The 25467-nt window shown below is 46.3% G+C and overlaps 4 protein-coding genes across 5 annotated transcripts in view; 2 read left to right on the top strand and 2 right to left on the bottom strand.

The window, feature by feature from the left end:
* LOC126020452 (epidermal retinol dehydrogenase 2-like) overlaps positions 1 to 25467 on the top strand; it is a 185798-nt gene that overhangs the window by 78261 nt on the left and 82070 nt on the right. The gene's annotated exons all lie outside the window — the stretch shown is intronic.
* On the bottom strand, positions 1319 to 1880 carry LOC126020833 (small nuclear ribonucleoprotein Sm D3-like; the record flags this gene model as incomplete). Its single annotated transcript, XM_049782411.1, has 1 exon — positions 1319 to 1880. A coding segment is annotated over one exon (390 nt), but the record flags the coding sequence as incomplete, so codon positions are not given.
* Positions 3854 to 7441, bottom strand: CHCHD7 (coiled-coil-helix-coiled-coil-helix domain containing 7). Of its 2 annotated transcripts, none has more exons than XR_007499592.1 (3): positions 7298 to 7372; positions 5659 to 5800; positions 3854 to 3993 (listed from the first exon to the last, which is right to left on the bottom strand). XR_007499592.1 is itself a non-coding variant. In XM_049781934.1 (3 exons), the coding sequence occupies exons 1-3, from the start codon at positions 7349 to 7351 to the stop codon at positions 3889 to 3891; spliced, it is 258 nt and encodes an 85-aa protein (XP_049637891.1). In that variant the 5' UTR covers positions 7352 to 7441; the 3' UTR covers positions 3854 to 3888. The 2 variants fall into 2 exon arrangements, 1 of the variants encoding a protein (XP_049637891.1); XM_049781934.1 differs by having other exon boundaries at positions 5659 to 5757; positions 7298 to 7441.
* The window catches only part of PLAG1 (PLAG1 zinc finger), a 44174-nt gene continuing 29053 nt past the window's right edge, over positions 10347 to 25467 (top strand). The window contains exon 1 of the mRNA XM_049781916.1: positions 10347 to 10463. The gene's annotated coding sequence lies outside the window, so the exon portion shown is untranslated. The remainder of the gene's footprint in view (positions 10464 to 25467) is intronic.

The following is a 25467-nucleotide window of genomic DNA, read 5'->3' as shown; positions in this document are numbered from 1 at the left end:
TTGCACGCGGCCAAACCGGGAAGAACCCAGCTTCATTCCCCCAATGTCCCATCTGGTCCCCTGAGCCTGCCAGGAGTGATTTCTGAGCATAGAGCTAAGAATAACCCTTGAGCACTGATGGCAGTGACCCCAAACCAAAAAGAAAACAAAAACAACAATAATAATAATAACAATAATGAAAGAAATGAGGGCCAAGAGGTTCATGGAAGATAGCTTACCACAAAAAGGGGGTGTGCAGTGCTGTTAGGACAGACAAATGATCATTATGACAATGACAGTAAGAAATAACAACTCTGGACAAGAACTGGGTGCTGAAAGAAAGTAAACTGATATACAGCATAAACCATGGTGTCTAAAAGGAAAAAAGGAGGAGTGGGCACTGAAAAGGAGAAAGAGAAGAAAAGTGTCTACCAGACGCAGGCTGGGATAGGGATGTGGAAAACTAGGAACAGAGGTGGCAGGAAATAAAGTTTGGTGAAGAGTTAGGTGTTGGAACACTGTAAAACTGAAACTCAACTATGAACATTGTAACTGCTTATCTCAGTGATTCAACTAAAAATATTTTTTAAATGGACAGAGAATCTGAGCAAACTTTTTCCCAAAGAGATATACAAATGGCCAATATACACATTTAAAAAAAATGCTAGGGGGGTGGGCAGAGTGATGACGCAGCGGTAGGGCATTTGTCTTGCACGTGGCTAACCTAGGATTGGCCATGATTCGATCCCGGCTTCCCACATGGTCCCCCAAGCCAGTGGCGATTTCTGAGTGCATGGCCAGGAGTAACCTCTGAGTGTCACCGGGTGTGGTCTAAAAACAAAACAAAACAAAACACAAAAGCCCTCTCAGAATTCATAAAATGCTGCTGTCAATTGGGAACTGGGGCAAAAGCACAGAGAATAGAGTAGGGTGCTTACCTTGTACATGTCCAACCTGGATTCCTCCCCAGCACCTCATATGGTCCCCTGAGCCTGCCAAGAGTGATTCCTGAGTGCAGAGCCCGGAGTAAGCCCTGAGCACAGGTTGGTATATCTCAAAAACAAACCAAAAATTGGTGCTGCCAATTGAGAAAAGTTTCTTCAATAGGTTAAACATAGTTAACACGGCAATATCTGCAGAAAGAAATACATACCAGCACAAAACTTGTACACAAATTCTTCCAGACGGTTCCAAACAGCCAAAACGTGGAGTGAGACACCAAAGAACTCTCTACTGACCAGTGAATAAAAAACATTCCATTCGTACACTGGAATGTCACTCAGCAATGAAAAGGAATAAACTTTGGGTAGCCAGGCACGCATATTTACAGAGAGGACACTTTTATTTTCTCAAAAAGAAAAACAAAAAGCAACCATATTTATTTAGTTAAACATTTCCCCGGTCTAAAGAGAAAGATGTTAAAACTTAGAACATATCCATAAGCATATACCCCCAAAACCCAGATAACCTAAATGGAGAAATATAAGCAGAGTTCAGTTCAACAAAGAAATTTATCTTCGCATCTGGAAGATGTTTCCATGTCCCATTCCATGTCCTCTTCCTCTTGCAGCCACTTGGGCCTTCAGAATAGCAGCTTTCCCCCGGCCAGCCCCTGAACCTTGGGTTCTATTTTTCATACTCTTTAACATGGGTGCATTTTTCAGCATGTCAGGCAAAATCAGAAAGCGGATCTTGCTGCCACAAATGTACACTTGCTCCAGTTGTGCTACGCGACCGTCTCTGTATGTGACAGTGATGTTGGACATCTGGCAGTTCATGTTGTCCTCTGCCTCGATGAGCTTCCCATGGTACACTTCTCCAGTATTCGTCTCGCAAGGCACGATGTGGTCCTCAGCCTCGTGGAGGACTTTGATTGGCTCACCGATGGATATGTTGGCAAGAAATTAGTTCGGTTCCGGCATCCTGAAAGCAGAAACCCGGGAAAAGCACAAAGAGATACAGCACGAGCGAAATGGCGGGCAGGACTGGCTAGAGGACACGTAGAGAAGGTGGAGGTGTGAGGAATGAAGGGTACAAGGTGGCATTAGGAGGAAATGGATGACTTCATAGCAGATGGTTCATCTCCATCAAGTTGTCACTTAAAAATTTTGCTATGCCATGACAAACAGCTACTGGATGAATGTTGATGTTGTTATGTACATTTATGGAGGTGACATTTCAATCCCAATCCCTCTTGCTTAACAGCACTGAAATGCTTGTCAAACATGATCTGATGTATGAACTTACCAGGTCCTGTTTTTTTTAAATGCAGTGTGTTTATAGCAATCAAGAATTTCTAATCCCATTTAATAATCAAGTTGGGTTTGTACCAAGACCAGTGAGGTGGCTAGTTTGTTGTCAGCTGACAATAATTCAGAATCAGATGAAGAACAAGGATGTTATTTTTTTCCATTGATTTTCTACTATATACCAAAATGTATTAAGTACATGTCTTTCATAGAAATGATTCTGTACACAAAATGAATTGAATTTTACAATGACAGCTACTAAGACTCCCTCATTTGTCATATTGAATGCTCTTGTTTTTCTAAGACGTTATCCCACAGTCTCATCCTAATGTGGTTTTTCTATGCCTATAGTTAAGTTCTACTAGATCCTTGCACATCTTGTCCCCCAAATAAAGACCCTGCATCCAAGAGATTGCTTTCTTATTATCTTGGTTAAAAAATACTATGTAACAGGGTTATGCAGTATTTGCAAATTTTAGTTGTAGAATCCTTCAATTAAATATTTTCTTAAATAAAGTAAACCTGGGACTGAAGCAATAGCATGGTGGGTTGGGTGTTTGCTTTGTACATGGCTGACCTGGGTTTGATCCCTGGCATCCCTGAGACTGCCAGGAGTAATTTATATGTTTTTGTTTTTTGTTTTTGGGTCACACCCAGCTGTGCTCAGGGGTTCCTCCTGGCTCTGAGCTCAGAAATCACTCCTGGCAGGCTCGAGGGACCATATGGGATGCCGGGATTCGAACCACTGGTCTGTCCTGGATTGGCTGATTGCAAGGCAAGTGCCCTTCCGCTGTGCTATCTCCAGCCCCCCCAGGAGTAATTTCTAAGCGCAGAGTTAGGAGTCACCCATAAGCACTGCTGGATGTAGCCCCACCCCCCAAAAGGAAAGTAAACCTGTCCTTTCACCTGCTATTTATGATAGTGTTTCCAAACTCCTATTTCCCCACCCAGTGAATTCACTGGTTTTAATTAAACAAGGAGAAGGGCCCTACACAGACCCTTTCTTACCTTCCAGGTCTTTGATTATACCATCCACCCATGTTAAACTTTGGGTGGAGCAGTCTACAAAGTACTCTCCAAATTTGGTTTGTGTTTTCCTCCCATCAAGCTTTAGATGGAATCATTAACATTTCTTGGAAATATCGCCTTACTGTTACTCAAGTCTTTACTTATCCACAGTTCACTTTTCTCTGAGATCAGCAGCAAAAGCTCAAGTCCTCATGCGGCTTGTCTCCCGATCCCTAAGGAATGTCTTCAGTCTTCTGTGACAGAGCACAGCCAACACACTACCACCAGGGCACTGAGAGCAAACACAAAAAATCCAAGGCTGACTTCGCTACCTCAGTTCCAGAATTTCAGAGGTGCTCAGTGTGGGCAGGACATATCCTTATGAAATCTACTCACCTGCTGATGGAAAGCCAGCTCAGAAGCCTAGAGTGCAATCTTGACTCACTCACAAGGCCCCAAGATTTCTGGCACTATGTGACCCAAATACCATTCAGTGACTTGGAGGCTTCCAGCACAGGCCTGCAGTGCTGGGCTGAGTATCAGTGGGAGTGGTCGTCTGGGTCCCCGGCTGTGCTGAAAGTCCCCTCATCCCCTCCCCACCAAAAAATTCCTCCAGCTTCTATGTTATATACATAAGTTTAATGCAACTTAATTAATAAGGCATTTCCCCCATGGCTCCCAAGATTTCATCTCTCTCAGCAGCTGTAGGCATAGGTGGCTTCACTCCATTCTGTCTTCTTTGGATCATGATAGAATTCTGTGCATAGGCAAAAAAATTAAAAAGAATCAATTACATATACTAACCATTCCTAGTAAGTTTCTGCTTCATCCAAAAGAAAACTGAAGACATCAAGATCGAAAACAAACTAATTCTGGAGCTGGAGAGATAGTAGTGTGTAGGGTGTTTGCCTTGCACATGGTTGATCTGGGTTCAATCCTCTGCACCCCATTATGATCCTGAGCCCAGTAGGAGTGATCCCTGAGCAAAGAGTCAGCAGTAAACCCTGAGTACTTGCAGGTCTGCCTGCCTCCCTCCCTCCCCCAAAGAAACAAAAATCAAAAAGACAAATTAAGAGCCTGGAGAGATAGCACGGCGGTGTTTGCCTTGCAAACAGCCGATCCAGAACCAAAGGTGGTTGGTTGGAATCCCGGTATCCCATAGGGTCCCCCGTGCCTGCCAGGAGCTATTTCTGAGCAGACAGCCAGGAGTAACCCCTGAGCACTGCCGGGTGTGGCCCAAAAACCAAAAAAAAAAAAAAAAGACAAATTAATTCTAAGGCTCCAGAAGTTTTCAAACTATATCAAATTGGCCTAGTTATTTTCACTGGCATATGAATGCATGGCACTTGACTGGGATGGCGTTATCTTCCCCTGTTTAATACAAGACCATGAGAGGATGCTTCACCCACAGGCCAACAGTTAAATCTCTCAGCCATGTGGTACACACACATGCCATGAAAGGCTACTTTGTCAATGACAACATCGCATCTTGCGGTGGCCCTCACCCCATCCCCCAACCTCCTGCTGTTTTGTTCATCTAAAGTTCATGTGTTGACACTGTCTCAGAACAGGTCCCATCATTCAGTGAGGCACGACTTCAGCTGGAGCCAATGACCATAGGAAAATAAAGCACATCTCAATGTCATAAGAAAAGTAAAACCATGTTGGTCACCGTGAATGGGGGGACAGAATGAAGAGAGAGCAGAAACAAAAGCCCAAAGTGTGTTATTACAAGGGAAATTATGCAATATCTTCATCTCTAAGAGGTTTAAAACGGTAACAAGGCAACTGTTGGAGGGCAGGAGAGAGCTCCACATATGAAAGCTGTGTTCTAGCCACCACTATCCCACCCCAGGAGTAGAATGAGGAGCTAATGAGAGCTCCAAGGTAGCATTTCTCAGTTGGAGCAACGTGGCACTTGGAGGGCACAAAGGATAGGGCAAAGAGCCACGGGGGGAATATCATACCAATGGGGGCCACAGCACAAGACCAGGAACTGACAGGTAGGCTAGGGGTAACCACTGGAAGAAAACCAGGTCAAAGGGGGCCGTAGTTGGAGAAAGGTTGAAGAACACTGGTGGAATGGTTTTCCTGAGGCTAAGAGAGTGCAGAGGATTAAGTCAGAGTTTCCCTTCAGATATCACTAAAAAGGATCATAGGGTCAGAGACGCAGTACTGGGTTAAGGCGCTGTCTTTCACATGGATGACCTCCCCTTGATACTCAGCTCTACGTATACTTCCCACATCTCACCAGGAGTGATTCCTGAGCACTGAGCCAAAAGGAAGCCCTCTGCACTGCTGGATGCGGCCCAGACATCAAACAAAACAAAACTACGAAAGGTTATGGATATTGACTAATCTCAGAGTTCAATTACACGTTTAAGATCCAAGATTTAACCCAAACGAACCAAGCTAGGCTTACCCAGAATTTTCGGCAGTTTTTGTACTTCAGGAAGTAAGCAGAGCACCTTTCTTTGCTGTAGTTGTTTTCATTCATGCATCTGGTGGAAGCGTCAGATTCCTTAAAGATGTAAGACAGGCATCATGTAAGAGATGGATGGGATCTAAAAAGAGCAAATGAACACCAAACTGCTGAAACTATTCTCCCCCAAGCAGATGACATGACATAGTCCCTTCTTGTTCAATTTAATTGGAACAAAAAAAGAGAAAGAAAAAACGAAGTCATCTTCCCAGCAATTCCAGATCCATATCTGAACCAGTTTTCTGAATATCTGATCACACTTTTAGGCCAAGTATCGACAGAGTTCACTTAAACCAAGAACCACTGGCATAAACTTCTCAATCCCAGAACCCAGAGGACCCGACCTGGGTGTGCAGCAGTTTGCGGCTTCTCCATGTGCTCATTCTGATTAGTGTTCATGGTCATGCGGGTCATTAATCAGCAATAACCAGTCTACTATATCAAAGCAACTTAAATTAGCACCATTCATCTCATCCTACTTTTTTGGCCATCATTCATTCCATTGTTTGGCACACAGTGCTTATATGATTATGAAAGCAATTTTATTTGTTTACTTATTGCTTTGGGGCCACACCAGGCGGCCCTCAGGGGTTATTCCTGGCTCTATGCTCAGAAATCACTGACAGGCTTGGTGGACCATACAGGATGCCGGGGATTGAACCCGGTTGGCAGTGTGCAAGGCAAATGCCCTACCCGCTGTGCTATCGATAGGTCTGGCCCCATGTAAGCAATTTTAACTGATACCACTAAGCCACTGCAAAACCAAAGTGACTTGACACGGGGCTATAAGTTCAAAGGCAAGTGGATGCTATTTGGAAATCAAATTGAAGCGATGCAGAAAGAGCAGATTGTATCACAATTTCAAAGTTGAAAGGACTAATTCTCAAAAATTATCAAAGAGATGCCATTTGCTTCATAGACTTGAGAAATAAGGGCTATCCAAATAATTTGGAGATGCTACTGCACCCAGATCCAAAGCTAAATCTCACTGCCATACAGTTAATAAATATACATAGTTGCAAAATATATACAGAATTAGGAGTTGTATTTTTATTTATTTTGGGGGTGGCCACACCCGGTGACACTCAGGGGTTATTCCTGGCTATGCGCTCAGAAATTGCTCCTGGCTTGGGGGACCATATGGGATGCTGGGGAATTGAACCGAGGTCTGACCTTGGCTAGCTTGCACAAGGCAGATACCTTACGGCTTGCGCCACTGCTCTGGCCCCAGAAGTTGTATTTTTAGATGGCCAGTTTGACGAGGGCAAAAAAGGGTGACAAAGCAGGTATTGTGAGCTGGACCAAGTCAACGCCGATAAAATCTTTCTATAATAAAATGTTTTGTTTATGAGATGCCTTTGTGAAACCCTTTTGTTTTAAACAGACCAATTCTACTACCAACCCCTATATTCTCAGCCATATTGTCAAGGGCATGATGAAATCATTGCTAATCCTTCAGAGTCATACTGTTCAGCGTAACTTGACATAATCATTGCAGACAGCAGACGTCTATATAACCCAAAGCAACTTGGTTTTCTGACTGTATAGTTGTGAAGACTAAATGGTAAAGGTAGCTCACCGACAAGCATGGGTTGAGGTCAGGGTCTCTCAGTCTTCGTGCTGCCAGGGGCATCCCTTCTGTCTTCTCACTGCTGGGAAAGTGGAGAAAGAGATACAGTGGATGGCAGAAAACCAGTCAATCTCATTAACCCACTAAAACTGGGAAAAACCATTATGACACCATGATTACCAAGTGAGAAATATCTTGTTTTGTTTTTGTGTGTGCTTGGTAGGCCATATCCAGGGGGTGCTATCCCTAACTTGGGATCTCCAGGGAACCAAACCTGGACCAGCGCTCCAGCCCCTCTGAGTGTCTTCTGGTCCTAAAAGGAAGCTTGCATCATCTGTTATTTTGAAACTAAAGACTTAAATTCAAATTTTGCTTCCAGTTGAAGACACTCAAGGATCCTACATCTTCCAGTTCAAGCCTTGCAGATATAGCTCAGTTTTGATCAACTTAAGATTTTAAGATGATCCCTAAAATGCCAACTACTCTAATTAAAGATGTACTCACTCACAACAGGTGAGACAGCTCTACCTCGGGACCATTGCAATCTCCAGTAGGCAAATGGAAACTGGACTGCAGGCTTCCTAAAGATGTGACAGAAAGGAAGTAACTGAGGAAAAGAAATTTAAGACAACCATCTACGAACATACATTCCAAGAAAATATTTTTTATCGCCTCTCTGTTCTTGTGAAGACCCAATTAAATGCTCTACATAGAGTTTAAGAAGTCAAGTTAGGGCCAGAGCCATAGCACAGTGGAAGGGTGTTTGCTTTGCAATCAGCTGACCCGGGATGGAAAGGATTCAATTCCAGGCATCCCATATGGTCCCCCTAGCCTGCCAGGGGCAACTTTTGAGCACAGAGCCAGGAGGAACTCCTTAGCACAACTGGGTGTAGCCCAAAAACAAGCAAACAAACAAAAGTCAAGTTAGAGAGGCCAGAGCTGTAATACATCGGATAGGGTGTTTGTCTTGCATGCTGTTGACCCAAGTTTGACCCACAAGATCCCATATGGTCCACTAAACCAGAAGTGATCCCTGAGAAGAATCAAGAATAAATAAACCCTGAGCACTGGGCACTGCTCGGTGTCGTCCCCAACAAAAGCAAGCTAAGTTTAGGGACCAGACAGAGAGCAAGCACAGAGAGAGAGTAGGGTGCTAGCCTAGCACACAGCTGACTGAGGTTCCATCCCTGGCACCACACTGGTTTCCCCCAAGCACCACCAGGAATGATCCCGAAGTGCAAGAGGCAGGAAGAAACGCTGGCCTGTGCCAGGTTTGGCCCCAAAGCATCCGCCGGGAAGTAAAATGAAAACCTAAGAGGTCAATTTAGCATTTCGTCTAGACTCCAGTTGCAGCTCAATCATCTTTTCCTCTAGAGACAGGAAACCCCCGCAAAGAATGTAATCAGACACATCCAGGGCTCCTCCACAAAGAGCTGCGTCGTTCAGCCAAAACAGGCAGTGGCCATCCTTCTCGTAGGGAAGTTTCTACCTTCCTTGTCTGCACACAGCACCACCCGCGAGAATCAACCGTGTTGCAAGACAGAATGCACGTTCAGGAACCGGAATCCGACCCACAGTAGCTTCACTCCAGAGCGCGCCAATGCATCCAGTGCGGGAGGGCTGGGGGGGGGGGGGATGTCTGGGTTCGAACAATAGTTTCTTTTGCAAAGAGCTGGAAACAGTGTAGTCTGTCCGGAGGAGGCTTGTCACCTCCAGGATCCCAGTCAGCAATCCCTCCGTCCTCCATTTCGCGCACAGACCTCATCTGGGCGCACACCCAGCTCCCGAAGCCGCCCATTTGGGGCGGGGGGCGAGGCACGAGGTCGTCCACCTCCGGGCTGGCTGGCTGCTGCTTCTCTCCTGCTCTGCAAAGCGACTGTTCCGAGGAGCAACGCTGCCCCCAGACACCCGGCGGGGGTGACAGCTTTGCGCCCGGGCCCGGCACTGTGCTCAGAGACAGAGACTTAGGCAGAGACTTCTTCTCAAGCCGAGAGCTAGGACCTCAGCCGGCGGGGCGCGCTTCCACGACCTCGGGGGGGGCTCGGGTCTTCCGGCCGGGGTCACCAGTCCCGGAGCTCCGAGCCAGCGAACGCACGGGCTCCGACGGGGGCAGGGCCGGAAGTCTGCAGGGCAGAACGGGGCCCCCGACTCTTGGGGGCCCCCATCGTGCAATCTGCAGGGCGGGGGCCCGGGGGCGCTGCGCCCCCCCAGCACGGCGGCGACGTCTCGTGGCCGAGCTTCCTTCCCGGGGGCAGCAGGCGGCTCTGGAGGCGGCGATCGGGCGTCCGGGGCGCGGCGGCTGGCGTGGAGACAAGGCCGGCCGGCGACGCTCCGAAGGCTGCCGAAGAAAAGTCGGGGCGCCCAGCTCGGGGTCACCCCGAAGTCTGACAGGAGCCCGACAGGAGGCGGCAGGAAGTGCGCGCTCACACCTCCGTGTCCGTGACCGGGCCTGAAGGACGCCGGGAGTCCAGGGCCACACGCAGCAGCGGCAGCCCCGGGGTGTCCTGTCCCCCCGTTTCCCTTCTGCCCCTCGGTTCACGCCGACGGGGAGAAAAGCAACTCACCTCGGGCGGCCGCCCCGGCGCAGGCGACCCGCTCTCCCAGCTCCAAACACGTCAGTGGGTCACGCAGAGCAGGAGCTTATATAGCGCGCAGCCGAGCCTGCTGGCTCCACGCCCCGGAGGCGGCTCTGCCAATCAGCGCGCGCCGCTCCTGATGGACGGCCGGGCGGGGCTATGAGCGAGGGGGGCGGGCCGACCCGGCCACGCCCCACAGCCGGCGCGAGGAAAACCCTGCGGGGCGAGTGGGCGTCGGTCTCCGCGGCGCGGCCCCCGCCCTCGCCCCGCCCCCGCCGCGGCCCGAGTCGGGCTTGAAGGGCGGCGCCGGCGAGCCAGTAGCCCGGCCCGCTTCGGCGGCGGCGGCGCCGATTGGCCGGCGCGGCGCGGGGGGCGGGCCCGGGGCGGGGCCGGCGGCGGCGGCGGCGGCAGCAAGGGTCGGCTGCAGGGGCAGCGCATCCACTACAATTGGCTGCTGGAAAGAGGCGTCAGGCAGCAATTTCCAGGCCCGCCGCGTCCAGCCCGAGCTGGGAGGGGGAAAAGGATCCGAAGCGGCGGCCGGGGCGGCTCCCCGGGGCGGCGGACGGGCTGGGTGGCGAGATGCTGAAGCCTGCGCCCAGGTGAGTTGGGGGCACTGGGGCTTCCCCCGGGGGCCGCGGCGGAGGGGCTGCGGAGCCTCCGAGCCCACGAGGGGGGTCCTTTAAATCGACCGGGACGCTGCTGCGGAGAGGACCGGGGACGGGGACGCCGGCCGGAGCCCCCGGGGCGAGGGCCAGCGGGGCAGGGAGCAGGAGAGAAGCAGCAAAAGTTTTCGCTGCCTGCCCCGCGGCTCTCGGAGGGGGCCCGCCAGAGAAGAAAAAGAAAAAATTTCAAAAAAATCTGGAAAAATAGAAAAGCGAAATAAAATCAAGTGATGGACCCCCAGGCCCTGGGCGGGGCTCCAGAGGGGCGTTTGCCGCCTCTCGCTGGACTCCTGCGTCCAGATCTGGGCGGCTCTGGCATCGGGGGTTTGGGGTGGAGGAAAGGAGCCTGGAGCTGGAAGGCAGCCTGTGGGAAAAAAATAATAGAAAAAAAATAAAAGTAAAATCACCAAAGCCCTAAGAGGGGGTCCAGAGAGGGCTTGGAGCCCCCACTTGCACCATGCGCGCAGAGCCGGGGTGGCCCTGGCATGGGGGCTTTTCGGGGTGTGGAGGAGAAGGAGCCGAAGGTGAAGCCGCCTGTGGGAAAAATATTCCCAAAAAAATAAATGAAAAAGTGGGCGAGTGGCGAGAGGGTCCCGGGGAGGAGGGTGGGAGCCCCCCGCTTGCCCTGTGCGCCCCGGGGCAGGGGGCCGGGGCCGGGGGCGAGGAAGCCCGGAGGCGTCGAGCAGCCGGTGGGGAAAAAATAGATAAGAAAAGGCTCGAAGTGGCGTTGGATTTCCAGGCAGCCCCTCGGGGGGGCGACCCGCGAAGTTGGCAGACGGGGTCCCCCGCTCGTCCCGCGCCTGCTCCTGCCCCCGGCCGGCCCGCGGCTCCCTCGCCCCCGGGAATACTGTGACAGCCGCCGCATCTGCTCGACTTCGGCGAGGGAGGAAGAAGACATGGGCGTCCCAAAGGAAAAAACAAAAAAAAAGGAAAAAAAAATCCCCCGAAAATAATCCCGAAAAAAATTCCTCTAAATTCGCCCCCGCGCGCAAACGGCCCGCACTTTCCACGGCGCGCTGCGGGCGACGTCGGGGGCCCGAGTGCGGAGGCTGGGGGCCGCGGGGACCCCCCGCCCCGAGCCCGGGGCCGGAGCCCCCCGAGCGCGCCCGGGGGGGGCCCGGGGGGTCTGCGCGGGGCCCGGGCGGGGTCGGGCCGGCCCTGCGGGGCGCCGATCGCGCGGGGGGCGGCGGGGGGTCCCCGCGGCGGGGTCGGGGCGGCCTCGGGGCGGCGCGGGGACAGCTGTTGTCAGTATCATAAACAACCAAAATGGAGGGAGAGTCGGGCACAGCACCCGCGAGGGGAGAAAATGCGCGCAGAAATTCCCCGAAAATCGCGGCGCCGGACCCCCGCGCCGCCCGGCAGGCCCCCGGAGGGTCCCCCCGCGTGTCGGGGGCATTTCGCGCGGGACCCACCCCTCAAGCGACTTCCTCGGGGTTTACTCTCATTTTTTTTGGCTTTTTTTTTCCCCCTAAAAAAAAAAAAAAAAAACTTCGGGGAGGGCACTCCCAAAAATGCTCCAAAAAATCCGAAAAAAAAAACGCACACAAAACTGTTTTGCAGCGTTGCCCACCCTGCGTGGCGGTGCACGCGCCGCCTGGGCAGCGCGTCCAGCCGGGGGGGCGGCCAGCGCGCAGGGGGGCAGCGGGCCGAGCGGGAGGGGACAGGGCGAGCGGGAGACGGACACACGGACACACAGATAGATCCGCGGAGCTCGGCTCCTCCCGAGCGGTCCGCGGGGCTGCGCTGCGCCTGGCCGGGGGAGCCGCGATGCCATTTTCTGCACGCGGCCACCCGCTCTCTCTCTGCTGCTGGCCTTTGCAGCCACCGACCCTCCGCCCGCCTCGCCTCGCCTCGCCTCGCGCACCCAGGGCGCAAGTGGGCGCTGCAGGGTGGCTCCCTTCCTCGCCCCCCGCACACTGCACCTCCTGCTGGGGGTCCCCAGGCCCGTCCCGGGCACCGTCTGCCTCACCTGTGGGTGTGCACCGCGCACCCACCCATCCGACCTCCAGGCGGTGCTCCACGCGGGACTGGAGCCCCCAGTCCAGGGCCAGCTGCTGACCTGTCCCCTCCCTGGAGCCCTGGCAGCGAGCATCCCCTGGGCAGCGCGCAGCCCAGGTGCTGCCCCCAGGGCAGGGCATGGGGGGTGGTGGCTGTGGCTGTGGCACTAGCATTATTAGCATTAGCAGCACCCTCTTCTGCCAGCGCCCCCTCCATCCCCAGCCCTCCTTGGCACCTTGGGGAAGGTGGGATGCAGGGCAGGGAGGCAGCAGCAGCAAGCAGCACCAGGTCTGCAGAAGATGGAAGGGATTGGCGGCAGCCCTGGGCAGTGTGTCCCCAAGTGTTCTTTTGTGCCCCAAAGCTGAACTTTTCACATTATCCCCCTGCTTTGCTATAGAAAGGAGAGTTTTGGAAGTTGGAAGGCATTGTGGAAAATGGAAAAAGGAGGCTGAAGGTGTGTGTGTGTGTGTGTGTGTGTGTGTGTCTGTGTGTGTCTCTGTGTATGTGTGTGTGTGTGTGTGTGTGTTGCAGCATTACTAAAGTGGAAGATCAAAGACAGGGGTGTGTGTGCCCACATAATGGGCTTCTTACAGCCATTTTGTAAAGGCTGTGAAATACCTTCAGTTCAGCTTGGCTTCAAGTCCATTGGGGTTTTGGTGGGCTGCAAAGCCAGGCAGAGTTTGGGAGATGCTTTTTCCCATTGTATGAAGCGGGCACGTCTGGCAAGGTGGGTGGGGATGGGAGAGCACACGCTGTCTGGAAAAGCTGACTGGGACCCAGGTGTCAAACCCCATCGCCCTGCACATCTTCAGCAGTGCTCCTCTGAACTGTCAAGATTTTTGACTAGCCCGAGACTTCTCAGTTCGCCTCTTGTGGGGACAGTTTGTGTCACTTGCAGCCTATAAATTTCTGTAGAGTAGCATGGTTGAGGTTTTCACAGCATTGACCAAAAGAACTTTGAAAAAATGGAAGTCGGTAGCTGGATTCTATTGGGGCTTCAGGTTAATGTTGCATAAAAAAAGACAACTTGTGTTCCATCTTCCACAGGTACGTGGAGGTTCTGAAATGCCTTTTTGTCTTTCATAAGTTTTTATGATGTATAGAAGTGAATGGACATTTGAGTTGAGATCTGACACTGCTTTGTATGGGAAACTTTTCCCGGGCAGATTATTATTGTGAAGTCCATTGTATGTTAGTTAACTTGTCTTATAACCGAGCTCATATCTGTCTCCAAATGCCCTCAGAGCCCAATGACATCAGCACCTGCTTCAGTACATCGGCTTGTGGTTTCTTATTTTGGAAGCAATTATAGCTTTCTAAGAACTCATTAAAAATTTAATCCCAGGAACCACTATTAAATCAAAGTGATTGGGAAGTGATAGAGGAAAGAACTTCCCTGCTTCCCAAAATAGGGTCTCAGCAGAGGTTGCAGAGTGCTAGAAAGCCTTTGACGTTTTTCTTGCTTATTCTTTTTTGGGTATGTAAAAATTAGAGAAAAGTTATCTTTTTTTTTTTTTTTTTTTTTTACACAAACTTCATATTGTATTTCGGCTGGAGATAGTTCCATTGATGATTAAGTAGTTAGAATTGTGTAGTGTGTTTAAAGGAAACAGTGCTTTTTGATCTTGGACAGGTGTCACGTGACGAGCCAAAATACTAATGTCAATAAATTCAATTTCTGGAAAAGTGGAGAAACGACACTGCTTCTGGCTAGGTTAAACTATTATTCAGTTGTTGAGGCACTTGAAGCTATGATGCTTTTGTCATCAGACTTCAAGAAGGAATGAATGTGTTACTTCCTTAAGTAAAATTGATACAATATCATCACTTTTTCCTTGGTCGTGTTTGTGGTTTAAACCCTTTTATGTTTGGGGTTTATAGAGTCAGCTGCTTGTCTGCATTAGAAAATGCCCAAGTATATCATCTATAATAGGATAGAACATAGCATGGTCTCTGATTTGAATTGTTTACTGAGCTCTTTTAATGCCTTAGATATATTACCTGCCATCACCTCTTTTTCTGGAGCTACTGAAGTTATACCAATTTTCAGAAATAATCTAATGTAGTAGAATGAATCAAGAATTTATTTCACTAAAAATTAGGGAAACCTCCTAGAAATTGATCTTTATTTGGAATTTATACGTCTAATTTTGCTATTCAAAATTCTGTAAGGAGTTATATTACTGTGGAAGATGATATATGCCTGATTTTGTTATTAAAATTTCTGTAAGGAGTTGTATTACTGTGGAAGATGATTTCTAAGAGTGGATTAATACTGATAAAATTCAACATTTCTGTACTTATTATAAACAAAATATTTTCATAAACAGACACATTGTAGATAATTAAGTGAATTTGCTGTTATAATAGATTTTTTTAAAACATAAGGCTTCTCCTTTACGTTTTCATATCATACAGAGTTGGGGTCTTTAATCCTTTCTTCTAACGATGATCTTGGTTGTTGCTGGATATGTTTCGGTTTGGCATTGTGAAAAATATCCTTTTTAAGAATTAAATGATTTTTTGCGAAGTTAAATGTAATGCTGCTGTCTTTGACATTTGAAATGCCAAGTTACTGAGGCACATATATATTTACATATTTATATCTATATATATATATCTGTATCTATCTTTGAAGTTTTGTTTCAGTAAGCATTAGTCTCTTGACCTGTGTAATCAAAATATTATTTTCTTCTGAGAATATTTTGACATTTTTAAAATTTAAAATCCTATTACTTGGAAAAATTTAAATGTGTGAAAAAAATGACCTATTCACACACATACCCCCCAAAACAAAAATACTAAATAACTTCCCTAACATTGCCTGGAATAATTGTTCTTTTTGATGTAATTTCAGAATTTCAAATAAAAAGACATTTTTTTCCCTCTTTATGTTGCTAATATCTTAGTTTCTTTAGTTAAGTTCTTTGAGTCAGGGAAGAGTTTCAGAAGCAGAGGGAACAACTGAATCTGATCAACAAAATCCAGGCTAGTAAATATGTTAAAGGTAAAAAGAGCTATAAATTGGTATGAATTGGTGTTTTTCGAGCTATTTTTTTAAGAACCTTCCATCAAACATTGAATACTTGGGGAGTGTATCAGTCATTGCAGAAAACAAAAGTGAATCTTGAATTTCTTTAATTTTAACAGGAATTAATGTGGGCAGCATATTTAACCAATTAGGAAGTGCTTAGGTAACCTTGGAAAAGTATTTACTAATAAGTTAAAGGAAGAGGGCAGGGGATGTTGAATGTAAAGTTAGGCAATATTTTAGAATTCCTGCATGGGAATTCTTTTTTATTTTATGTGTGAAACCACTTTGGAAGTGACTGATTTTAACTTCCTAAATGTATTTCAATGCCGAATTTGGACAGCAGTGCCTGCAACCAACATGGGCAATGTCACTCCTTTACATGTACAACAAGAGAGCTTTTCTAGCTCGTTAATAACTGTAAGGTTTTATATTTTTTTAATTTGAGGAAATGAAGGGAAATTGTGTGTTACTATTACTTGACGAAAGTGCTGGGATATGGCTGTTAGCATTGGGGGCTAGGAGAAGTGTTACACGTTTGAAAGCCCAGCAGAAGTTATCACAGAGGTAGAATTTGATTTTTTTTTTTTTTTTTTTTTTTTTTGCCTTTAAATCTCTTGGTCTGCTGCCCAGGACTTAGGTTTTCTCTGAGTGTACACCTGTCCCCATGTCCTCTTCCCAAGGTGGCACCAACAGGGACAAGAGCGCCTTGGTGGTTTTATTTGTGTATGGAATGGGGCTTGTGGTTTTCATGTTTAAAAATGTTTGCTTGCTCTTAATCTGCTTATTAGAAAACAAGACCCATTTTTATGGAACAGAAATAATAACTCATTTTTTTTTTTTAAGAAAAAAGAAAGCGAAGTGGTGTGATACTGCCTTAAAATTGTTAGTCTTTAAAAGTCCCTGGATGTCTTATAAACAGAGTTACTGCAGGCTGGTGGGATGAAAGGTAAACCACAGTGTATGTTGGGAATGCGAGGTGACTACCTAAGAAGTATGTGTGTAGGTAAAACCTGTGGGCTTGGGCAGTTCCAGTCTAGGTTAATGGGGAAGTAATCTGCTTGAAATGTCTCCCTGACTTCATTTTTTTTTTTTTAAGTGAAAGCCTTTTATGATCTAAAAACAAAGAAAACCGAGCAATATGAGGGTGTTTGAAAGCAAAAGCAATGTTCCTCCTTGATCCCTTTCTTAAAATAAGAATTTTAAATGATGTTAAAAAATGTGAGTTTGGATTAAGATGTCCAAGACTGATGTAGGCAAACAAGGTTGATAAGAAGTTCCAAACAAAAGAATAATCATGTGTAACGTTCAATTTGATGTATGGGAACAGAAGAATAACATACTGCAAAGCAAAATTAATCCATTTTCCTCCCCAAAATGAGAGTGCTAACTAATGGATTTTCTAAGAGTATTTTAAAGGAAAATTGTGAGTTTTATGCTAACATTTGAAGACTGGATTCCCTCAGTTTCATCTTCAGATCTTTATAGTTTTAAATTAAACTAAAATAAATTGTATGTTTTATTTGTAGTGGTTATATGGATTTTTTGATGTTTAAATAAGGAAGAAATTTTATTTGCAATATTTGAAAAAAAAATTTTAAAGATCGTTTTTAATGTATGCCCCAGTAAAATGATCTGAAAAATCTTACAAATTATAAAACATTGTTTTTATGAGTCTTCATCAAAAGTTATAAAGCTTTCATTAAATTAATGAAATAAATAAATTTCAAAACCATAATCCAAATAACTGATTTTTAAAGACAATTTACAGATCTAATATTGTTAAAAAGGTTTTCAGAAGATAAAAATAAGAACATTAACAAAGTTCCTAATTTGGGTAATGTTTTTAGGTTTCCTGACAAGGAAAGGAATTTTCTTTACCATTTATTAATTCTCAATTTTTCTCTTAAAGGACAGTCAGTTCGATTATAGTGCTAGATTCTGGAGAAGAATTTGAGGAAAATATTAGGGAATATTGCAGGGTACAATAATTCTGGAGAAAATATATGGACGTATTTTGAGGTTATAGGAACTTTTAAAAGAGCAACCAAATTCTTTACAAATTGTGAATGATTCTAATGACCTGCCATTGCATAGCTGAATTTTGCTTTTTTGAGAATGAGAATGAATTTTGCTTTATTTAAGAGTGAGAAATCTATTTTAGATTTGGGCTACTGTCTCAAATCAGAATTGAAATTGTACATGCACATTATCTTTTAGTTTCTGACTAAGTGAACATTAATTTTCAAATAAAATGCTAAAATTGAGAGGCTTTCCATTTAACTTTTTAAAAAGACTTTATATCTTAACCATTGGAGAGGAGAGACTTTAATTTTGAGATAGAATTTTAGAGATGGTTTAACTGAAGAGAAAATAGAGAGTAAGGAATTTTGTAAATTCCTGTGGCTAATTGGCAAAATTAGAAAATATTTTTGTCAATTTCGTGCACTTTAATATATGTTAGTTAAAAAATAATTATTGAATGGTTCTTGAACAGGAGAATTTTCAGAATTAATACCATAGAAGCCTATGGTGTCTAAAATGTTTAAATTTAAAATAATACCGGTTAAATTTTGTTAGATTTTTCAATAACTTTCTTTTATTGTCTTAATGCTTCAGTTAGAGTATTCATTGTGTGTTTCATGATACCCTAAATGAGCTATTACAATAGGATTTAGGATTTTTTTTTTTCATTTTAGCAATGGGCTGAGAATACTGTTTTATATAAATATATATACATATATATATACACATATATACATAAAAATATATATAAGCATTTCCCTATTTTACCCTACTTTTTGCACGTCCTAAATTTAATACCTTTGTTTGACTCCAAAACAGAAATAAGTTCCCTCGTATTAAAGCTGAATTTGTCGAAATATGCAATTTGTGCAAGAGTCTGTCACTTTAAAATTTGGATAAAATATATTAAAAATTGTAGAAATTAATATGAATGGCATCTGAGTAAAGACTGGATCCTAAACATGATTTTGCTTTCCTTTCCCTTCTAAGGTTATTTTTTTAATTAATCTGACAAGAATGTTTTTATATGTTTCAGATATTTGTTACCATTTGAGTAATTAAGTAAAAAATTTACCCTGTTATATTTTTTTGGCAGTATTTGCAGTTTTTTATTGGAGAATAACTATTGAAATGTACAGAGTTTTAGCATTAAAACAACAGTAGATTAAGTGGTATGGTCAGACCAAGAGTGATGGAAGCTGTCCTGGTATTCTTTCTTAGAAAGGTCCAAATTGGTTCAAAGAAGGAGAGTGTATGAATAGGGTTACCTCTAAGAATAGTGGTATTTTGTGTTGCTTCACAGACTTGAACATAGGCAGTCCTAACCTCCTGCAAACATGTAACTGATTTAACTGTGTCCTTCCTGTGTTTTGAGTTTACCTTTTAATGTAATTTGCTTTGTTTCCTTTGCTAAAGAAAAGGGTAGCAAAGAGCTCTTCCTAGCCCTAATTGGGCACACCTCACATTTTAAAAGATACTGCCCATAAAATACATTGTCATCGTTGTTTGCCCAAATCAAAACGAAATTAAGCTACCAAGTATGAGATTTAACTAAACACAGAATGAAGACCTTAAATATTTGACTGGATAACGTGATGCCCTGCTGAGATGTCAGAAATTTTAATTCAGAATTGTTTTTGTGCCTGACTCCATTTTTATATGCCCAGGAAGTCTGTAAACAAAGTGAAGTAGTAGTATATATATCTGGCTTCTCAGAAATTCCTAAAGATCTGTCTTTCCAGGATTAATAGAAAAAACATTTTTAATACATGGGCAAAATTCCTTCAGGAATCAGATTTCTGATTACTTTAGTTTAAAAAGATAAGTGTCCAATGGCTCAACAGTTATTTTGTCTACATCCGTTTGTGTACTAGTGTATTAAAATGTTTTGAAAATTGATGATATAATACTCAACAATATCTTAATTTATTTTAAAGCAGTGTTACAGATGTTTCCCTTCAAAGTTACTCTTTGGATGGGGCATTGTAACCTTAATATTAAGATGTTTTTCACTATTTAATTTATTTTATTAGAGCATTCTTATTCTCCAAATTATGTCAATCATCAGATGTCTTTCTGAAGCACTTTGAATCAGAATGTGTGTGTGTGTGTGTGTGTGTGTGTGTGTGTTTGTTTATTTACGCAGTAAAAAAAAATACAGTGGCTTTGCTGAAATATCAGGTTTGCCGTGGTGATCGAATCTGCCCATCCTCAGTTTATGGGGATAAGAAATGTATTTGAAATTTCTTTCCAAAGAAGCGCAGCTGATCCCAGCCAGAGGCTGACTCGCCAGAGCTTTTCTCAACTCGGTGCTCCACCCGTGGAATTTCTTAATGAAAGCCCCCTGGCTCCTGAGTCCAAGAAATGTCTTTTTAATCAGAGCTCAGGCACCCTGGCACACCTGCATTGCCCTGGCCAGTGCATGGCTTCTTGCTGCCTGCACGTGTCTAGTTCTCAGTGCTGCCACCCTGTGTATGCAGAGCCTGCTGGCATGTGCAGGCGTTTGCTGTGCTTTTCCATCTTGCAGCAGCGTCCAAAAGCACTTCTCGAAAATAAGCATCGAGACTGCAGCTGTTTAGCAGGGACTTTGTTATGCTCTGTGCCCGCGAGTCATGCGGTAGAAAAACCAGAGCTGTCTTCTGAAAAGTTGACTTCACACATGTGGGACTCAGCTGCCAGATCCCAAGTGTGGGGGTTTCTGTCACTCCACGCTAACCAGGTGGAAGGGGGTTCGTATCCGAAGTTCAGTCTGCAGCTTATTAAATAGTAGAAAGCAGTGCTTTCGGTTTCTTTAAAATGGAGAGGGATGAGTTTTTTTTCTTTTCTACGACTCCTTACTAGGAAAAGCAAAACCCAAAATGAGAATCAAAAGCGGGGGGAGGCACTGTTTCTGTTTAAAGGAAAAAGAAACTTAATTATATTGGCCAATTTTTTTTATCCTGAGTAACTTAAAAGCCGACGTAACTTTTAAATAATATTACCCAAAATATTGGGTTAGGTAGGTAGTAGTATATAGTCGATATATGCGACATGACATGTTTTATATGCACATAACACTTGGCAGATACACACACACACACACACTGTCAGCAGTAAAAATACTTCAACCTGCATCAGAGTCTGCTTTCACCTGTATTATCTCCGAAACTATCACAACAGAGCTCTTCTGGTATGGCATGATGTCATTGATTGTGCAATAAGGATTTCAGATATTGGGGTTCTTTCACTTTTCCCAAACTTTTACAATGGTCAGACTACAGGAGTTAATTATGCGCTCACTTGCTGGTCTTGCTTAAATTGCATACATATTGAAGTCATACATTTATTTTAAAAATCAGCTTGTTGTAAAGATTACCATTTGAGACACAAAGTTGACATCGAATAAATCAAGGTAACACACGTGGCCAAATTTTCTAAGCGCTACAGTAGGAATAATTGGGGAGAGGTGAATAAATTTGCGAGACTTACAGGAAAAATTGGTTTTAGACATCGACCTAAATTTTGTTTTATTGCAGTTTCCTATTTTTTGCTCGAAAGAAAAGTTGTAGAGGTTTTCGGTTGAATTATTGAGACGGCTGAAACGTTGTTTTTATTTTATTTTATTTTGTCTTTGTGTATTTTGTGGTGCTGGCCAGGGAAGCCAGGTTTTGTGCGTACGGGACAAGCGCTTTACTGCTGAGCCAATTTCTGGCCCCTGGCTGAACTGATGTTGGATATTTAGGCTTCCAAGATGGAAATGATGATCTTAACACTCAGGAGAATTGAAAACACTTAAGACAGTATATCATACCATTACTCCACCATTCCCAGTTCAGTTCAGAAGCCGTATTTTGCTCTCCACGTCACTCTCTGCAGGATTTAAAGGCCCAGCCCAGCTATGCCCGTGGCCCTGCCCTTGATGTTGTGCGACATCCCTGGAAGAGCCCGTGCTTCCTGCCCTCCAGGTCCCATCTTCAGCCACGTCATTTTTGACATCTCTGGCTTCTCACGCCAAGTGGGCCCCCGAGGAGACTCCCATTTGCACTCTGTTCTTTCCTCGTCTGTCTTGGATCCTGCCATTAGATCGTGACAGTTGATCCATAAAGGAGACCCCACAGCATTTTGCTCTCAAGTTCCAAGTGAATGATAGAGAAACTGTAGGTATTTGGGGGAGAGGTGGAACCCCAGGTGGACTGGAAAGAAGGTGAGTTGGAGACAGAAGGGAATCCTTTAGAACAAATGGGTTCATGGAGATGATAGAAGCAAAAGGTTGCTTCTCTTGTCTATGACTACTAAGAAAACGTGAAAGTGTGGGAGGAAGGGGGTGTAGTGAGGAGGCTGTGCTGGGCGAAGGCTAGAAGGGAGTTATGAGGATATACTGCTAAGGGAGTTCTGCAAGTTATAACCTGGCAGTGCTCTCTCACCAACTCTAGAAGGCACTGTGGCTTTTGTTTGTGGCCACACCTGGTGGTGCTAAGGGCTTCCTCTCATTCTTACTCAGGGATCACTGGGGCTTTGAGGCCTGTATGTGGTGCTAGGGATCAACCCCAGGTGGACTCCATAGCAAGGCAGGTGCCCTATCCACTGTCATATCTCTTTGGCCCCAGGCAATTTAGCTTTCTGAGCAGAGAAGTATGAAAGAATTAGAAAAATTAAGTCCGGGGGCTGGAGAGAGTTCGGCGAGCAGGGTGTTGTTTTACACACAGCTGATCTGGATTCAATCCCTGGCCCCACACATGGTCCTCTGAGTCCTGTCAGGTGTAATCTCTCCGTATTGAGTCAGGAGTAAACAAGCCAAGTGGAGTCCCAAAATAAGCAAATGAAATATCAGAATGCTGAAATGTCAGAATCCAGGATAAATGAAATCTGTGTAAGATTGGACTGCTAGAAATGTTCCTTAGGGGCCCGGGGAGACAGCACAGCGGCGTTTGCCTTGCAAGCAGCCGAGCCAGGACCAAAAAGGTGGTTGGTTCGAATCTCAGTGTCCCATCTGGTCCCCCGTGCCTGCCAGGAGCTATTTCTGAGCAGACAGCCAGGAGTAACCCCTGAGCATCACCGGGTGTGGCCCCAAAACAAAACAACAACAACAAAAAAAACACAAGAAATGTTCGTTGACCAAATGTCATAAAGACACAGATCTTTATCACTAGGCCCACACTCTAGCAAGTTCTAAGTCAACAGTGGCAAGACCATCTTTGATGCGACTGTCAGGATGGACAGAGGCATACTCTGATACTTAGCCTCTGGGCCAGAGAGATAGCACACCCTTAGGGTGTTTGCCTTGCATGCAGCCTATTCGAGAGGGACCTGGTTCGATTCCCGGCACCCATATGATCCCCCAGCCTGCCAGGGCGATTTCTGAGTGCAGAACCCCTGAGCACTGCGGGGTGTGGCACAACAGCCAATCAATCAGTTAATCAATCAATAAATAAAGTTTAAAAAAAAAATAAAAGATACTAAGCCTCTGCAAAGCCAGCAGTTGAAACCTGGCCTCTCAGTGTCTCTACCGCTCTCTCTCCAACAAACAATTAGGACCTGACTGAGTTGAATTTGTAGAGGGGATAGGTGGAGTGTGCTACGCCCCTTGCCCATACCTAGGGCCAAGGGTCTGGGACCGAGCAGAGGATCATGGGAAACCTGGGGCCAAGACAGACACAAGTCAAACAGCAGAAGCTTCTGTTTTGTTGAGAGCCACTCCTGACTTTGAAAACTCCTGCATCCTGGGCCCAAGCCAGCTTGCTTCTGCGTGTGCCTTTGGTCTCTTCATTCTTCAGGACTGACTTTCTTTCCTGAAACTTCTTTCCCTGCCCTGGCACCAAATGACATACTTGCCCGTCCCTACCCAGTGAGGTGGTGCTGTCCCTTCCCAAGGGAGCACAGGCTGGGCTGAGCCAGGACATTAGTCGAGTGGGGGACTTTAGAGTCTGCAGTCAGTCTGCAGCCTTACAGCCATGTCTTATCTCGCTGTCCACCTGTGAAGACAAGTCGCTCAGACCTTTGCCCTCGGTGAAAAACAAGACACCCCAGATCCTGTTGCTTTCCAGCTCCTCCATTAACCTCTTGCCCTGAGTGCCAGCCCCCCAAAAGAATTGTTTCCTCCTCCTTAATTTCTCTTCACTCCATCATACTCCGCTCAGCTTCTCTGTGGAGATATCGCCATATGCTGATGGCCTCACTTCCCACCTCTCAGCGGCTGTGCCATGCTAAGAGACCCTTGGTCTTGATCCCCTCTCTGCCCTAGGCTGACCCCCTCTTTCCTGCAGTCAGCCCTGGGCTATTGCCAGCTGCTTGCCAGGAATCCTGTGAGATGAACATGAGCTTGATTCCTGCCACCGTGAGCTCAGGAGCTTCTGGCTCGGTGGAGGTGGCTAAGTCGAGTTCCAACAGTGAATACCCTTGCTATTTCACCTGAAAAGGCCTCGTAGCTTTTGTTGGCTTGTGGCCATCTCTGGTGGTGCTTTGGGCTTCCTCCTTGTTCTGCACTCAGGGGTCATTCCTGGTACAATTCAGAGCAACTGCTGAGGAGCCTATGGAATCCTAAGTGGGCTTCTTGGTTTGGTTTGGTTTGGTTTGGGGGTCACACCCAGTGGTGCTCAGGAGTTACTCCTGGCTCTGCACGCAGAAATCGCTCCTAGCAGGCATGGGGGACCATGTGGAACGCCAGGATTCGAACCACCCACCGTCCGTCCTGGATTGGCTGCGTGCAAAGCAAACGCTCTACCATTGTGTTATCTCTCCAGTCCCAGCCTGAGTGGTTTGAAGCAGCTAGTTTGGAGCTGAGCACACTCCAGGAGCAAAGTGGAACCGGGTTGAGGGATCACCGCATACCCATCCAAGGATAGCCTGCACTTCTTTCTGGGTCACTCTCCTCTCACGCCAATCCTCTTTAACTTGCATGGCTTCTGCAAGCATCAACCTCCACTTCTTTAGGGTGGTACCTGTGTGCTTCGGATCGACCGACCACCCTGGCCTGCCTAGCCTCTTGGTCTGGGCACCCCATTCATTCAGGGCACCCCTGTAGCACCCCTCCCCATGTCTCCAGCTTTCGCCCTGCCCAGCCCTGGGTGCTGCCCTCTGTCTATCTTTGAAAACAGATGAGGAGGTTGAGGGAGCAGTGCTCTGGCCTTCCTGAGGAAGCTGAGGAAGCCTCGGGCCACCGTCAGCTTCAAGCTGAGCCTCCTCGGGGACTCCAGGCCTCTGCAGGTGTCACAGTGCCCAGAGCACAGTGGAAGTGGGGTACAGCTGGTCTTGCTTCCATAGTACCCCCCTGTCTCTGCCCCCACCTAAGCTCAAATGTCCTTCCTCCAGCTCACCTCAGGGCCAGGCCACCCGGAGTCCTAGAGGAAATAATCAGACTTAAAAAGGGGGGAGGTAAAGCACATTCACTGTGTGCCTTGGAGGGAATTGTCTGTGCTCTGTTAGAGAGAGAGAGATGGAGGAGAAAGAGGGCAGAGAACAGAGATAAAAGACAGAAGTGGGAGACAGACAGACAGACAGACAGACAGACACGTGAGGGCAGAGTGCCTCACGTTAGCCTGGACCAGAGGGAATTATCTGTGTTCTGTTTTAGAAAGAGATGGAGAAGAACAGAGATAAAAGAGACAGAAGTGGGGGACGGACAGACAGACAGGTGAGGACAAATAGTGCCTCACAGTAGCCTGGACCTAGAGTGAGAGGTGAAACCCAGAAGACATTCACCTTTGACTCTGCATCACCTGCATTGGGGAGGGGGGGGCTCAGGGGTACCCGACCTTGAGTGTTTGCTGCTTCCAAATCTCCCCACACAATGCTCTCCTGAGGCTAACTCTGGCTGTGTCCACACATGCTTGTGCCAGCCCACTAGGGAATAGTTCCTGCTCATTCAGCATTCAGTGCTCCATTACATGGCAATACTGCAGTACTGTGTAA

Source organism: Suncus etruscus, chromosome 10 (genome assembly GCF_024139225.1).
Source record: "Suncus etruscus isolate mSunEtr1 chromosome 10, mSunEtr1.pri.cur, whole genome shotgun sequence".
Taxonomy (NCBI): Eukaryota; Metazoa; Chordata; class Mammalia; order Eulipotyphla; family Soricidae; genus Suncus; species Suncus etruscus.
Note: the sequence above shows the minus strand (reverse complement) of the source record. Positions and strands in the feature narration are given on the sequence as shown.